This window comes from Buteo buteo, chromosome 3 (assembly GCF_964188355.1).
Source record: "Buteo buteo chromosome 3, bButBut1.hap1.1, whole genome shotgun sequence".
NCBI classification, from domain to species: Eukaryota; Metazoa; Chordata; class Aves; order Accipitriformes; family Accipitridae; genus Buteo; species Buteo buteo.
Genome location: NC_134173.1, coordinates 50,737,511 through 50,754,050, shown reverse-complemented (window position 1 = coordinate 50,754,050; position 16,540 = coordinate 50,737,511). Strand labels below are relative to the sequence as shown.

At 39.8% G+C, this 16,540-nt stretch overlaps 1 protein-coding gene across 1 annotated transcript; it reads right to left on the bottom strand.

Moving 5' to 3' along the window:
* Positions 1–1,058: 1,058 nt before the first annotated feature.
* Positions 1,059–16,126, bottom strand: OSGIN2 (oxidative stress induced growth inhibitor family member 2). The gene is made up of 6 exons (XM_075023567.1): positions 15,733–16,126; positions 12,495–12,649; positions 7,685–7,821; positions 5,495–5,686; positions 4,763–4,854; positions 1,059–2,756 (listed from the first exon to the last, which is right to left on the bottom strand). The coding sequence occupies exons 1-6, from the start codon at positions 15,774–15,776 to the stop codon at positions 1,709–1,711; spliced, it is 1,668 nt and encodes a 555-aa protein (XP_074879668.1). The 5' UTR covers positions 15,777–16,126; the 3' UTR covers positions 1,059–1,708.
* Between the last annotated feature and the right edge of the window lie 414 nt (positions 16,127–16,540).

The following is a 16,540-nucleotide window of genomic DNA, read 5'->3' as shown; positions in this document are numbered from 1 at the left end:
TAATCCTTGCACACTTTACCTTTTCAACTTTTATGTCCAAAGTCTGAGTAACTTACTCAGATCCATAAAGGCCTGCAGTAGCCACAGAACCCCATAATTCAGTAGGCACAGAAAACAGGCATTTATTGCATATAGGTATCTACAACTTAGGAAAGTTAGACAGGTGGGAAACCAGCAAGCACTAGCAGTTTCACAAAGTCTAAGCCTAATTTCCTTTTTAAAATCTATTTAAGTTCTAATACGGAGATCTTAATCATGCAAATGCAAATACAGTACCTTAAACTAACATGACGTTCTTCAACACAAAAAAGCCCCAAAGAAAAAATTAAATAACATCGATTCCATCACATTGGACCTGAATTAAAATGTTTGGTAATAAATCAGTTAAACCCAAGCACTTTTGTCTATTGAGAGTTCTGGAAGATAACTTAAGTTTTCTAACTAGCTGTTGCTTACCTCACTATGGTTAATAACCCATGAGCGTGTTTAGGTAAACTACTCTAAAACACAGCAAATGAAATCTAGGTCTTTCTTACATTATGGAGCAGAAAGGTGAAACTTCAATTCAGAGGTAGGTACAAGTTAAGTCTTTGTCTTTCGTAACAAGCTTTAAGATTTATAAAACTACGCATGTTTGTTTTGGGTTTGGCTTGTTTATTTTTTAGCTGGCTGTGAGATATAACCCTTTTTCAAGTTTCAAAAATGCAGGCTAAAATAGTTTTAGTGTTACGTGCTGCTCTAGCAAAAAAAGAGAAATAACCCAATACTTGGTCAAATGGGAGATGAGAATATCTATCACCCACCTTCATCAGTCAAGTGATCCCACTCAGTCTTCCTGAGCTAGGAAGCAAAAAAACCTTACGTTTTCTCATGTACTTAATTTTTCAGTAGTATACTAGATATTCATTATATTGACACTGTAATAAGAGCACTTACATCAGTACTTTATTGTTTACGTTAATGAGTATTCTCAGAAATGTACATATCACTGTAGGGGAACATCTCATGTTAGTCTTTCTGCACTCACCCGACTCTAGGCAGAGTGTGAAAAAACATTAATGGATTGTGTCAAAACATGCGTTAAAGATTAAATGTGAATGCTTATTCTTTTATTCCAATTATCAAATAGGATAATTTATAAATGTTGAGGAATATTCCTTCCTTACAGAAATCGTTCTTATAGTGAAAACCATTTTATTAAGTGCTCATTCCAAGTATTTGTATTACTATGGCAAATAAATAAAATCCTTGTTTCAAGCAGAAGGCTCCAAATTTGCTTTGGGACCAAGAATCATTTCATACTAAGTAAAGTGATTTCTGCTTTTAGAAGTTATTTTTAATTTCATGGTAAGAATATTTTGTCACATTTGACACTAAAATATAAAGCCACTCTGGTAGGCATTGCTTTTCCCAGAGAAGTCTGCTCCTTTAGCTGAGCAAGAGATGACAGGCAGGTCAATGTAAGTTAGTCTCATTTTCTGTTTATCTGGAAGTAATTCCAGTTGAGTAGACATCAGCTGTAATAGCAGATCAATTTTTTGTATTTTGAAAAGGTGAAGTATTGTAGTATCAGCAACCTTTACCAAGCAATACAAGCGCAGGTTACTTGTATACAACAGAAATGTGACTGCTATCAACTTTCGCTGTCAGTGAGTATTCTGTTAGACTACGTCTGTAATTCTGTATGTGAAAGTTTCTAATATCTCATTTATGGTACGCCATCACCTCCTCCATCCCCACTTTCAATCAATTCATGTTTCTTCTTTTGTCTTATTGCCAAGCATCGTGCAATGCCCAGTGCACCTCCTTTTAAAAACCTTACAAAGTTGTCTCCCACCAGAGGACCTAAAGCAAAGAGGTTAGCTTCTTTAGTGCATTCGTAAGTGTATGGATCAATCTCTATAGGATTCCCCTTGCATGTGATGGGCTGATTAGAGTGATGCCCTATGCCATGCCCTTGGTCCTTTAGAAAGAAAAGATTTGGGTGAGAACCTATCAGAACTAAGGCTACAGAAAACTTCAAAATTTTCTTCAGTCCAGAGGCACTCTGAAGAACACATTTCATTTCAGGCTTGAAGGAAAGTACATTGTGTTCAGGGAAACTAGTGTAAGCAGAATGTAGATTAGAGTCCACAGTATGGGACTGAGTACACATCATATGATAGACCTTATGGTATTCAGGGTAAAGCTTTTTAGGTAACTGTTTGAAAATTAGACTTGTATCAGTAACTCTTCTACGAAACACATGGATTACTGGGATGTTGTTGTTGTAGGCACACAGTACTGCATCGGCTGCTGTAAGTCCAGCACCCACAATTAACACAGGGTCTGTCTTCCCACGTAACTTTCCTTTGCTGATAGCAGCTCCGAAGTCAGACATGGAATGAAGCACAAAAGGAAAGTCTTCTCCTTCAACTTGTAGTCGGCCAGGAGAATCAAAGGTTCCTGTGGCAAGAGCCACATTCTCAGCAAAGAGGCAGAAGGGCACATGAGAACCATCTGTTGCTCGCTGATAACCCCTCACTTCCCAGTTTCTCTTAATCAGTGATTTCTGTCCATCTTCCATTTCCAAATGCCGTGTTGAAATATTTTCATTTAGTTGATTTCTGTCTTCATCATCCTTTCCTCGGTAAAGCCTGGATACTGATGTTATGTAAACGTTGTCTCTGAAATTCTTTTGGAGGCCCATGACTTTAACATAGTGTTTATAATAACAAGCTATTTCCTCTGGTATTACTCGATCACTCTTTATATTTCTGAAACAAAATTGAATGGTTCCAGTTAATATTTAGACCTTATCGGTAATTTGAATATCATACATGACATACCACATGACAGTCAAATTTAAGAGGATTCAATCTGCTCAGTGTAACTGACACCGAGTTCCATATCTTTAAACACATTCAATTTGTTTTATTTGTTCTCTTGATTCCTGATATACCAGACAAGCCAACTTTTTTTTAATAGTTACAAATCTTTACAATGTAAAGTGCTATGGTGATTAACAAGCTAAGCGTAACAAAACTCTACAGTATCACGGTAGGTCTGTATGGAAGTGTTTTACAGAGCCAGTTTAGCATCACAACTGTCAGCAATACAATACTGGCTAACCTTGTACTCAGTGAGAATACACTTACTTAGGATGTAAGTAATTAAGTATCGTAGTAATTGTTAAGTGCTAATTTTGAAACTCTAGGTTCGATACATTACTTGAATCAAGTATTCTTCATTATACCTTGCAAAAGACCTCTCCCTTGGGTAAAGATAAGTTCAGTAAGTACCAAATTAAGTAGTTCCATATCACAGGAATGAACAAAGCAAGTATGACAGAACTGTAATGCAACTACATAAACAGGATGATGATGTCCAAGTGTCCAATAAAAAACATTTTTGCATTGCAATCCTGGTATTACATTTATGCTTTTGCCATGTTTATTGCATTCTCATTTATAAAAAATAAGCTGAAAATGTAATTATTTTGAACAGGTGCATGAATTTTGCTGCTTCTTTAGAAGTAAGCTCTAGGAAGAAGGCAAAAGAAACAGTAGTGAACATCAGGATTGCCACTGAATTACGCTTAAAAGCATATTTACAAGAAATCGGGCTACTCATTCTTATAGATTAACAAGAAATACCATATGTACCTTTAAATGTTCAGGTTACTATGAAAAGCCTGATGAGATATTTATTGAAGAGGATAATGCGACAGTGTGACACCTGTTAGAATGAAACTTAGGAAACTGTTTTACATGACTAGAAGTTTTCATTATCAGCAATAATTTTAAGTATGTTTAATTGGAGTATAACAGGTCAGCATTTCTGGTTTTAGTATTGTTGAAAACTGTAATATAAACAAGTTAGCTTCAGATAATAAGCAGCTTATGGGATTCCAGTTAATAAGGAGGCAAGATTACTGTGGTTATCTAAGAAAGCGATTAAAGAACAAAGGTACGGTTTCTTCACTACAAGTGTTGTCCTGAAATAAGTCTGCCCTTAAAGACATATGCCCAAGTAATTCTACTTCTTTTGCCATACGTGGTACAAGAACAACTTCCTTTGATTTTGCTAGAAGAAAGTCAGGAAAATTAAAATTTTAGAAAAAGCTTATGTAGAGTGTTCCTAGGTTCATCTGCTGACACAGACCTTTGTGAACTAATTGTATAACTGAAATAAAAACAGTGAGCTTGTACAAGACAGTAATTTTTTGTCTCTGAATTTTTTCCAAGAAACTTAATACTAGAAAATAACATTGGGAAATACTGAATTATGCTCTTAAAATTAAAGTTCATAGGTAGCAACATTTCAGATGCTGCAGCTTTGCCTGAAAAGCAAATACTGAAATATACAACTTCCTGAATTACAAGAAATCTAGTATGCACAGCAATTTAAGCTGCATCCATGTTGAAAGAGGAACTTCCAATACTTGCGTAGATTTTAAATTCCTCCCTCAATCTTCCTTCAACTCTGATTGAAACTGCTTACAGTAACAGTGCTTCTTTGTGAAACATTGCTAAAACACACCACTGCTAGTATGTATGCTTTCAGTGCACTCAAAGCAATTACTCTGGCCAACCACTGTTCATTTTTTTCCATCAGAGTACACACAGCAGAATAATTTCCAGTGCCATCAGGCAATTTCATAAACAAAAAAAGAAGCCCTCCTGTTAACAATGATGTTTGAATGTTTTCCAGTTCATAAACTAATGTTATCTGGATTCTTACAGCAACTAGGTTTCCCAAATACATTATGCAATATCTTTACCTGCGTTTGCTAGCTGCCCAATCCTTAAAGGTGAGGCCAGGCAATTCCATCCAGTCTCCAAAACTGATTGTTAGCATAGAGCCTTCCATGGACTATGGAGAAAAACCCAAGATGCATGACCAGATAAATTTCAAACGGATACATTTATGTAAAACACAGTGAAGTTGTCCTTGTACTTATTTAGAGCAATAAAATACCAGAACATAACGTAATACCAGGACATTACATGAAGTGTTGATGAACTATTTTCGTGTTACAGTTAGATACTATTTTAATGAGCAACTACATGATCTAATAAAGCAGAGGTGAAGAGCAAACAAGTGAAAGGGGAACTAAATAAATAATAACTGAAAGTTATTTAAAATACAAAACAAGAAGAAAAAAAAGTGAAACCAACAGCACATGAACACATTAAGATTTAAGATTTTGTATAAAAGCACCTGGAAACAAGGCAGACAAGAGAAAAAAGTCATAGAAAATACTCTTCATTATAATTCATTAAATTAAAACCAATAAAAAACCACATAAGACAACAGTCATGCTCACAAATCCCCAGATGAAGGACAACTTTTTCTTTCCTTTCTCATCTCCACAACATATCTGGGCTTTGGTAATTGAGCAATTGAAACTGCAATTGCCATTACTATCTAAAACAGCCTCAGGCAGTAAGAAAAACCCCCAAACCACAAAATTATCAAGTTACCCTAGAAGTGGTATGAAATTTTTACTCACATGCCAAGCCCCACCAGGTGGTCCTTTACCAAGCACTATATGGGGAATATAATTATGTTGTTCTAGCTTCCAGTGCAAAACTGGCGGGTAGTCATACCCAAAGTCAGCATCAGGATGAAGCAACGTATCAAAAAGCACTGCAACTGGGTTTGAAGAGCGTCCTTCGAGGCCTTCTGACAGGTACTCCAGATCCTAAAGTATGAAAAAAGTGGTATGTTCATGCAACTTTTACTGTTCATCATGGTATTCTGACATACCATGAAGTTGAATTTCAACAGAAACCACAATTAATTCAAGCTGCATTTTAAGTAGAGGTAAGTTTCATGTAGAGATTCAGTCAAAACACTTTTCAGAAATAACTGCCATGATTCAGTTCTTCTATAGCTCTGAATAATACATTTCACTCATTTAAAAATTACATGTTAATAACACAGTAATACCGAGGCAGGTCAGTATTTCAAATTCATTGTAGAAAAAGAAATATAGGGACAAATATTCAGAGATCAGAGCAACTTAGTAACATTTACATTTATAGCTAGGGGACTGCTTTTAACAAAGAATTGCTAGTATTTCTAGAAGCCCCATTTTGATAAAGCAAACTTGGAATCTAAAAACATTAAGTTTTAAAGATCAAGTAGAAAAAGCCCCTTTGACAGCTCTTAGGTATTTCTGACACCAACTTTATTATATTTTGAAATAATGGAGGTATTGTAGTATTATTTTTTAAAATTAATTAAAACTAGGCTTATTTTACAAAGCAGTTAATGTTGAGAACAATTTCTAGAACTTTGTAAAATGTTCACATTTCAGCAGCTATTAATCAGCCGTGTTCTAAAAATATTTGAAGAGAGAATAAAGATTTGAAGAAAGAATTGGCTGTAAGGCCAATTTTTGCTAACAAAGACAGGACAGTTTAGCTTCCTAAATTGGGAAAATATCAGCAGGTCAGGCCAGGATGAAATACATGAAACAAACATCTGTAGCCAAAAGCTTGGGCAACTTACTCTCCTGCCAAAAAAATAAACCTTGAGACCTAAGATAAGCATGACATGCAAACAGCACAGCACTAAAACAAAAACAAACAAAAAAACCCAAACCCCAAAACAAAACCCAAAGCCAAACCACCCCTACCTCCCCACTACAAACACATATGCATGTTTGTATTTCAAATAAATTAGTCACCCAGGCAATACAGTTAGTGATAGCATTGTAAGTAATCCATTGGGAGTATAGTGAGTAGAGTAGAAATCAATGATAACATGGCAAACAAATGGCCAAATGTGGAGAAAAATAATGGAGAAAATTTAACTAATTAAATCAGAAAAATTGTATGTATACGAGGATAACAGATACAGCACAAGAGCAATTGTGAGTGCAATGCAAACACTGAAGGATGCATACTCTTCAGGAAAGAAAAATGGGTTGTGTTTACAGAGGATGTATGTCCCTAATGTTACTAAAAATGAAGCCTTAATGAGAATTGTACTATTTAGTAAGATTTTAACTTGAAGTATGTGTACTTGAAGTATGTTAGCAGCATGTGTTCTTTGATGATAGCACACAAACATCCTAAGACATGAAAGCTGGAATTCCTGCATCAGCTACTCACTGACCAAGTGGTGCTTTAGACACTTTAGGCAAGTAGTAAGAACACAACAAAGAGCAGATTGTAAAACCAAAACCACCACAAAGAGCCCTCAAGAACCACAAAAACCACCACATGCCCCAGGATTGGATCTAATGGTCACGAGCTGATTCTATTTAAATTAACAGAATAACAAAATAATTTATTAATGCCTTAGAAATAAGATTAGGTAAGTAGGCTGGTTCTTCACAATGCAATCTGCAGAATTTTTTTGGATAAGCAGTTCTTAAAATGCATTGCTCTTCATCTGAAGTGCCCTACATATAATTTGTAACAAGCCACTGAAGAAGGTATATACTTCTTTATTTTACAGATAGAAAAAAGAGAGCCCAAGAGATAAAACTAGTTGTTTGAGGCCACACAGTTACTGAGCTTTACTGGGGTCTAATTCTTTGTGGGGTGAGAATATTAAGCCTTTTCTTGTCTGTGGCACTACTTATGTAAGTTGCAAAAGCATTTAAACAGGATCATTAAAGAAAGCCTACTGTTTCATAATCCAGCTTGCAGTAGGAAAAGAGCTAGACAAGATGGCAAACAAAGCTTACTTGATCAACAATGGAAAGATGTCGAGCTTCTTCTAATTTTGTATGTAGAACAGGGTTTGGGTGTATAGCTTCAGGAGATAAATATGGCCTGTATCCAGAGAGCAGATAAGAAAGACAAATTCCCGAAGGTCCATTTCCTATTAAAGAAAGAAGTTACTGCTTCAGTAAAAATGTCAATAACCTAAAGTTTGTAAGTCACTAAATAAGCAGCAACAAAATCATACTGAAGTAGTATAATGCCATACTGTCCTGATTCAAAGCACCTTATAAACTTCACAGTAAAATAAAGCCTACCATAGGAACTTCTTCCAAATAAACTGAGCAAAATCTTTTTCAGATAACAAGGAACGTATGTATGACTGTTTTTACCATGAAACAAAATGGATATAAAGGAGTTTCATAATTTAGTTTGTCAAATTCACTGTTCTTGTGTGAAAATGGCCCAATGGGCAAGATCTGGTCTGCCTGTCAATCAAAGTGATACCCGAACATTATTGCCATCTTACAACTTTGCGTTCCTATTTACACTGGGTACTGTAAAACACAGAACAGAAACACTATCTAGAGCATATGCTCTTCAGGTCTGCCCATAAAATGAAAGGAAGAAAGAGGCAAGCAGAAAGCTGAAGACTGCAAGTCAGATGAGAAGTTACAGACACAGCACAATAGCAATGTAAAAGTGAAGCTGAGTGAAGACAGATACAGTAGATAAGTGGTGAAGTACAAGAAACTCATATAAGACCACATTCATCGTTCAGCAACAATATCAATTCAAACATCTTTCTATATCCTTTCTGTAGCATTTTATAATTCATGTATGTGCATTATTGCAATTTTAATAGACTAACTTATTTTCAAAATGTTATTAAAGATGTGAAATTGATGGGACCAAAACATTACCATATGGTAATTATTTCTATTTATTTGATTAGTATTAAACAAAGTAGGGGACCATATTTATAACATGCAAATAAAGAAGTAATGTTCATGTTGTAAAGTCAGATATCAAAAGCTAGGGAAGGCTAAAGTCAGAAAAGTATGTGGTATGATACAGAATTTAAACACGTGACTATGTACTGTTATTCCTATAGCTCCTCTTCCTCATTAACTGAATGAAAAGCACAGTGTTCTCCTAATGAGAGTATTCAGTATTTTGTCTTTGTTTTCATCTAGAGTGGCACACATGGTATTTACCAGACATTATTCAAATCCTGAGCTAAAGTTACTAATTTATTCATGTTTTTATATAGCACTTGTTAGGATGTTAGCTCTTACTTCCTACCTTTTCAACTCTCCTTCTCAAGAGTTTACCTGTTTCCTGTTCCCCATCACCTTTGCAGACACTATTTCCATCACCTGTTAAGAATCCCATTTCTCCAATGCCTGTCTCTTCTCCCTTTTCTGATTTCCCAGTCCCTAAGTCCCCTATCAGTTTGCTGAGACCCTGTTCATTCCTGGTCTCTTCATACATTGGATCTCTCCTTCCTCCTCCACCAGGCTACACTCATCACTCTGGTCCCCAGTGGCAGTATATCCCATACTATATTACAACACTGTGTGCATACACAGGTCACAGCCATGGGCTATGAGAAAATCATTTAGGCTCACTACAGATGAGTTCTTCAAAGGCTGAGACTGCTAAGTTATAAGAAATCTTCAATAAGCATGTTTTCTCTGAAGGCCTAGAACCCAAATAAGTATCTGAGACTGCACAATGGCTCCTACCAAACAATTTAGTTTTTACACCCTAATATGGAGGCAAAAATAAAGGCATTAGAGTGCCTGTGTACTGTAAGGACCACAAAGCACTGGAAAAAGACTGTCCAGGAAAACCATGGATTTCCATCACTGGGATCTTCAAGACAGTTAAATCAAAAGTCTGTAATAAAAGGTTTAAATATTGGTGATCCTGCCTATATTATTTCCCAAACCACTTTGACTCCTATTTTGCCATTTACAAAAAAGCCATAAAGAATCTTTCAGACAGTAAAAACGCTCTTCCTTACTCTCACACTGTTCTACCCTCCCACAACTAGATCAGCATGAGATAGCTGGGTATGCTTCAGTCCAGGAATTTAAAGCTTAAACACATTCAAGCCCCCCTCCTGTCACCCACTTGCCACGTAAGACGGATGCGAGAGAGAACCTCAGCAATACGCTGAAACCATCCATAACAACATCATATGAAGTTGTGAAAACATTCTAATCGTACCAATAGTTCATGAGCATTCCCATGACTGAGTAAATTCTTACCTGGTTTTAGAATTACATCTTGTGTACAATAAAGAAATTTGGTCTTTTACAAGTGCACAGCTAGGGTTTTTTCCTAGTAGGCTGTAAGGGAAGCTAATCCACAATGGAAAGAGGAAAATACGTGCCATATCCAAGGGCACCATGCTAAAGATTATTCCTACTGTGCAAGACTAAAAAGAACCAAATGGATAACAAAAGTTGCAAAACAAAGACTGGCAAGGGCCAAGGAAATTACTGAGGATGGGATTATGTTAAGGTGAATTACTGTCACTGAGCTCCCTAGCCACTCCCCCGGGACCATCCAGAAAGCCGATCCAAACCCAGCTCCTATTCTTTGAGCAGACTGAGTCCAAGGGAAAGAAATTCCCTTGTAGATATGCTCTCAAGAACACACAAGATGAAGATTCAGCTGCAAGGTCTGCAATTAGACTTGCTATGATTTTCTCAGAAAATCCTTGGGGAAAGAAACCAAACAAAAACTTTTTTAAATGAGAAATTTATACCAGAGGAGTTTGCTCTTTATTTACACACAATACCTCCAATAACAGCTCAGATCGCAACTGAGAGATACTACTATTATACAAACTTTAGATATACAATCAATATACCCCAAAACCCCATGGCCCTGTTCATTTAAGGAGCAGTTAATATTTTGTTTGAATACCAGCAGAAGCTTCTCCTAATCAACAGTAAACTACAGTACGATCATTTTTACATTATGTGTCTAAATTTAAAGCAAATAATCAACTTCAAACATCGTAACAGACACGTTATTTGGATGAAAATTTAAAACAGTGTTTACACAGTAATGATCAAAACTAGTGCAGAAGGTGAAAGTGTTTAGCACAGAACATACTCTAGACTTAAAAGCTCCAGCATGAAATTCTTCAGTCCCAACTCATTCAAACAGAATGTATCCATATCTTCCGAATTTCTTGAAGACAGGTACAGCACAGAAGTTACTTAATATTACCACAGTAGCTTAGTACTCTATGCAGAACTGCAGTACCATATGCAGCACAAGCTTAGAATCAAATCTTAAATTGGGCATCATACAAGGAAAAAAGGGATGGTGAAGTTAAAAAAAGGGGAATATAAGTTATTGCTCCATCATTAAGTTAACTGCTTATACATGTGCCATCTTTTTCTTTCTGATTAATAAAACAGTGCAATGAGAAGATGGTGGCACTAGGAAGCTAAAAGTATGTTTAACTCCAGCTGTACAGGAATCACACAGAGAAGATTAAACCAGCAGACAGTGTGTGTTTATGGGGGGGATGACAGCTCGTTTTGTATTCTTCTACTACATTATTAAATCATTTTAGATCCCTTTTAAAGCTCTTCAGACAGCCAATTAATTACTGATAATAGGCTGCCAATGGAGAAGATCAGCTTGTGAAGTGTCTCAAACGTGTCTGTGAAAAAGCATTTGGGCAATGTATTTGTTTTTCATGGAGAAATAGTCAAGGCAGCTGTGTTTGGTGTCAGCACATAGAAAGGCGCTCTAGACAAAATAAGTATTGAGCACAGGTATTTGCATAATGCATATTTGAAAAACTAAACAGTGAAAACTGAGTCATTAACCATATGGCAAACCTATACTAAGGTTGACAAAATGCCAAGAAACTGTTGCTCTTCAACTATGATGCAGAACTCAGCAAGCGATTCACGTCTGTCACATCCACGTAAGTCTATTACATGAGCACTATTTTAAGCTATCATGAAGAGAGCTTTGAGAACAGGCGCTGTACAAACACCAATCTTTCAAAGTTGTGGGGATTTACTGTGAGCAGGTACAGTTAAAGCTGTTGGTTTGCTGTAGTCCCAACAGCTTTGGACTAGATTATTGAAAACCTCCTTTACTCCAGATCTTTTCTTTATCCCTTCATCAAGTCATGGCAGTAAGGAGCTGGTGAGCAGCTGTTGCTGAAGAACCTTGGCCCAATACAAATCATCCTGGCACTCCCAATTAAGCTCTGTACCTAAGAAGCCTGCTCCCTCTGCTATCCTGTCATTCAGCAAGCACAAGTATTTAACTATTTAATTAAGACTACAGTTTATTGTTTTAAACTGGTTGAACTGACTTGGATTCAATTCGGGAAAGATGGGACAATATTCAGATGTTAGTGATGGATGCAACAAAGAAAAAGGCAATTAACGAGAGAGGTTAGCATCTAACCAACATACAGCAGACATTTTACATGATGCTTTTCACTGTTCCATCTGACCCCACAAACTTATACTGGCGCACCACCAACAACCTCCATGCAACCTGACATAGACCTATCACATTAATCAAACCCTATGTGATCAAGACTAGAATCAAAACAGTTCTTCCGTTAAGACTCACGTATCTGCTGCCAAATAATGTGGCTCATTTTGTCAAAGCACAATTTGAATTAAAACATACTCCAATAGCAAGTCCCTTAACATAATTTTATGGTACTGTTGTTAATCATAACTGTGTTACTCTGATAAACATCTTCACTGTAAGGATGCAGCAAGGTCTATAAAGGCAATGGCAGTGACAGAGAATCTTAAAAGTGAAAAAACTCACCTATTATTACTACAGGCAGAGTAAGGAGTGAGTCTCCAGGCAGAACAGTTTCTTCAATTAAAGGCATTCTTTTAATCTTCCTCCCGAGGCTGTCACCAAAATACTGGACGAAGGAATTCAAAAGCTGTCCTTCGGTTTCAGGGCCACTGTAACTTCTAATTAAGAAGGACAGATGGGAGAAAACTAAAATGAAATAGTTGAACTGTTGTCAGAACAGTCTCTTCAAAAATTAAGTTTACTTTAAAAGCTACGGAATTGGCAGAACTGAGACCGAAACAGGTATGCTTGATCCAATCTACAAAATTTTACTCTTCAGCGCAGCTTTTCTAACAGATTTTTAAAAAGTCCACTTTCTCCTAGAAAGTCTACAGAAGGAAAACAAAAAGGCACAGATGGCTCTGCAGAGCTGCAGATTTCTAATTTCAGTTTATACGAAGCCAAAGTATAACCAACAAGCATTATTTTGATCCCACACACAGCAGAACTCATCCTCATTATCCTTATCAAAAGAAGAGAGATACACACTGCCTAGCCAATTAACAACATTAAGGCCAGCCAAAGGCTGAAGGAGCAGCTAATGCACAACAGCAGCCGTTCGCATCCCTTCCTACCTGCTAAGCAGCACAGAGGACTGCACCTCAACAAATTTCTGTTTGGGTAGAAGCAAGGCTGGTTAAAGCTGGCAGTGGCATTGAAGATGGAGAAAAGTGTGATCCCTGTAAGCCCTAGACACAGCCCATTTTACCACTGCTAAAAGAAAACTTTTTATAAAAGGAATTGCCATGCAGTCAGCCCAGCTACTGCACGGCAGACTGCTTTCACCCCAAGTTACCTTCCTAGATTTCTCAGTTCTTTCTCTGCAACATCTACTCAGGTTCTCCTCATAACTCTTCACCATCTAAATGTGCTTCTAGACTACGAAGACTTGTTTTATATTGCTTCCTGTTTAATTATTTAGGACCCCTTTCTGAAGCCCTTCCAGGCCATTGAAGAAGCGCACACTATCACTTTAGCCAGAAAGGCAGGGGGAAATTAAACATAGTCTGTTATTAGCAGTTATTTTATTAAGTCTTCAAAATAAAACTTAACAACTTTTTAATTAAAAATACCCCAGTCAACCAATCTAAACACTTTTCTCTTTACAAACACAGTTTAATTATTAACTTAACAAATAAAAGTACTCTTATTTCCTAAGAACCTGCGTATCTTAAAGCTATTCTAGGATTTCAGGGATTATTTTCTACACAGGACCAAAAGCATAAGACACTGATCCAATTCCCACGGCCTCCAAGAAGCCAGGTACGCTATGCGCCATCTCAACTCCCACAACACCGAAAGTTCTGCAACGTATTTCAAAAGCCTCTACTCAATGGGGAAGTATGAAGTAAACTCGAGACAGAGCTATACAGTAATAACAGCACTAGCACACTACATGCAATACATCTCTCTGATGGTTATTTCCATGTTAAAAATGGTGGGGAGCTATTCTAAGGTTGTATTTATTACCGAAAGCAAGCACTTGATACCTGCATTCCCTGCACTACAACAAAAAAAGTTTGCAAATTAAGTGCTTACTGTCTGATTACAGCTGCACATTAGCTCTTCGTGATCTTGGAGACACATAACATACAACCAGCATGAGTTAGATGAAGATGAGCAGAAGTCAGAGAGAGGATATCTAATTATCACACTGCTTTTTTCACCTCCGCTTTTAGATAGGCACAGGTAGACTACATTATTTTCTGGCCTTTGCTCAAAGTTAACTAAGGCAATACTACCCTATGCTTTGTGAAAGACAGGCTGAAAGGGAGCATGCATGTTTTAGTGTGGTTTTAATATACTTGCTGTGCTAGATGGAAGATAAAAACCAAAAGAAACATTTCAAAGCCTCTTTTATGGGATATATACACAGTGCCGTAGGCTACAAAAGAATCTTTAACAATAAAATGTTGCTTCTGTGCAGCTTAGTGTATCACAAACTACCCAACTGGTTTAGCACAGAATCTAATTTTGCACAGAAACATCCACATACAACACACAGTTTCTCAGCTATGGTCCAGACAAAGCAGATGAAGGACTGTTGTCGGGAGCATGTTCTTCCTTTGCAAGAAAATCATACCAGAACTCAGTAAGATCTAAAGTTAGGGGCCACCTTCTTCCTAACCTCTGAACAATACTGAAAGACACCAAGTACCAGAAGTTTTTATCTTGATAAAGACTCATGGTGGATAGCTATGCAGTGGTGGGGATTTGGTCCAAATATCTACGGCTCTAGTACTGCAGAGATGCAAGTGGGCACAAAGATGAGCCAGTTCCAAAGCTTGTGCTTAGTTTACCTGACGCTGGTCATACCACATAATCTAGAGAATCACGTTCTGTCAAACATTCTAAACATGTTCTTTTTTTTTTTGTTTTGCTTTTTAGTGCTTTTCAGTTAATTACTTCTATTTTTAACCGATGTGCAAACCCATTAAGAGAAAAAAACACAGCACATACATAAACATTTTTCTCCTTTGGATAAGAAAATAATTCTTTCATAATAACTGCCTTAATTTGCAGCAAGTTATTTCAATAAAAGATGCTTTTTCCAGGTAGCAGTTTTGAAAGATCCTAGAATTCCCTACATACTTTTAGCAAAAAAAAAAAAAAAAAAAAAAAATTAAGTAAACTGACTGTAGTGGGCGGTTAACAGAAAACTGGTTATATAAAAGGAATTTAAATTTGGTCTCCAGTCGACGCTTTGGGAAGCAAACGTAACACTCTGCGATGGCTGTTTTGGTTTTTGTTTTGTTTTTTTTTTTTTTCTTTTAAGTAGCCGGGAAGAGCGATGCCCATCAGGACCGGGATCCCCGACGAGGGCAGCGCTACGGAGCCCGAAGCGGACCCCAGCATCAGCCCAGGCTGCGCTTCGGCGTCGCCCAAGGTCACAGCGCGCCTTCCCGGGCGCCACCGCCGGCCCCGCGCTTCGCCCGCCAAGCGCCTCTGCCCGCCGGAGCGGAGCGGAGCGGGGCGGGGGGGCCGGGGGTGGGCGTGCGGGGCCGGGGAGCGCCGCGGCCGCCCGCCAGCAACCCCGCGGAGGCCGCAGCGGCCGCGCTCGCCGCCCGCCCGCCGGTCTCGCCGGTCTCGCCGTCCTCGCCGGCACCGCCCCCGCCCCGCTCCCCTCACCCCACTCCCCCGGCGAGGGGGCGGCAGGCAGCCGCCCCCCGACCCAGCGGCCGCTCCTTCCCCGCCGCCTCACCTGAAGTGACCGGCCAAGGAGCAGCGGCAGCACCACACGGGCATGGGGAGCGCCGGCGGGGCCCAGCGGTGAGGCTGCGGGGGGACGCCGCCGCGCCGCGGCTCCCGCTCCTCCTCCCGCCGCTGCCGCCACACTGGGGCCCGCGCCGCGCCGTCCCTCCTCCCCGCTCACATGCGGCAGCGGGTCACACGCGGGAGGAGGAGCCGCCGCCAGCACCGGCAGGGCGGGGAGGAGGGGAGGGCAGGGCGCCGCTTCCTCCTCCCGGCCCCGCCGCGGCCCCGTGCGCCCAGGCGGGCGGCTGCGCCGCGCCCGCTGCCCGCGGGAGGATGCGGGCCGCGCCGCCAACCCCCGGGCACGGCGGGGAGGGGGGGGCAGCCGCCGCCTCGCCCCGGCGCGGAGGAAGGATGAGCGGGAAGGCGGCGCAGCGGCGGGGAGACACCTCCCCGGGCTCGGGCCGCCGCGGCCCCCCAGAGGCGCGCACGGCCACCCCCGGGAAAGGCGAGGGCCGCTGCTCCGCCGCGGGTCCTGCCCGCGCAGGCCGCGCCGCCGTCCCGCCGCCGGCAGGGGCACACCTGCGGGGAGGGGGGTCTCCGGTTACTGAGGTGAATTACGGCAGGCTGCGGTGGCGGCGGCAGTGGCGGTGGTCACCCGGCCCGGAGTTTCCTGCTGTGCCCCGTCAGGTTTCACACGTGAAATGCGCATGAGGAAATGGGCAGGACTCGAACCAGATTAAAAAAGTTTCGAGGCACCGCTTGACTAACGGCCACCTCTTTGGGAACACTGCTTCATGGGAGTTCTGTTAGCTAAC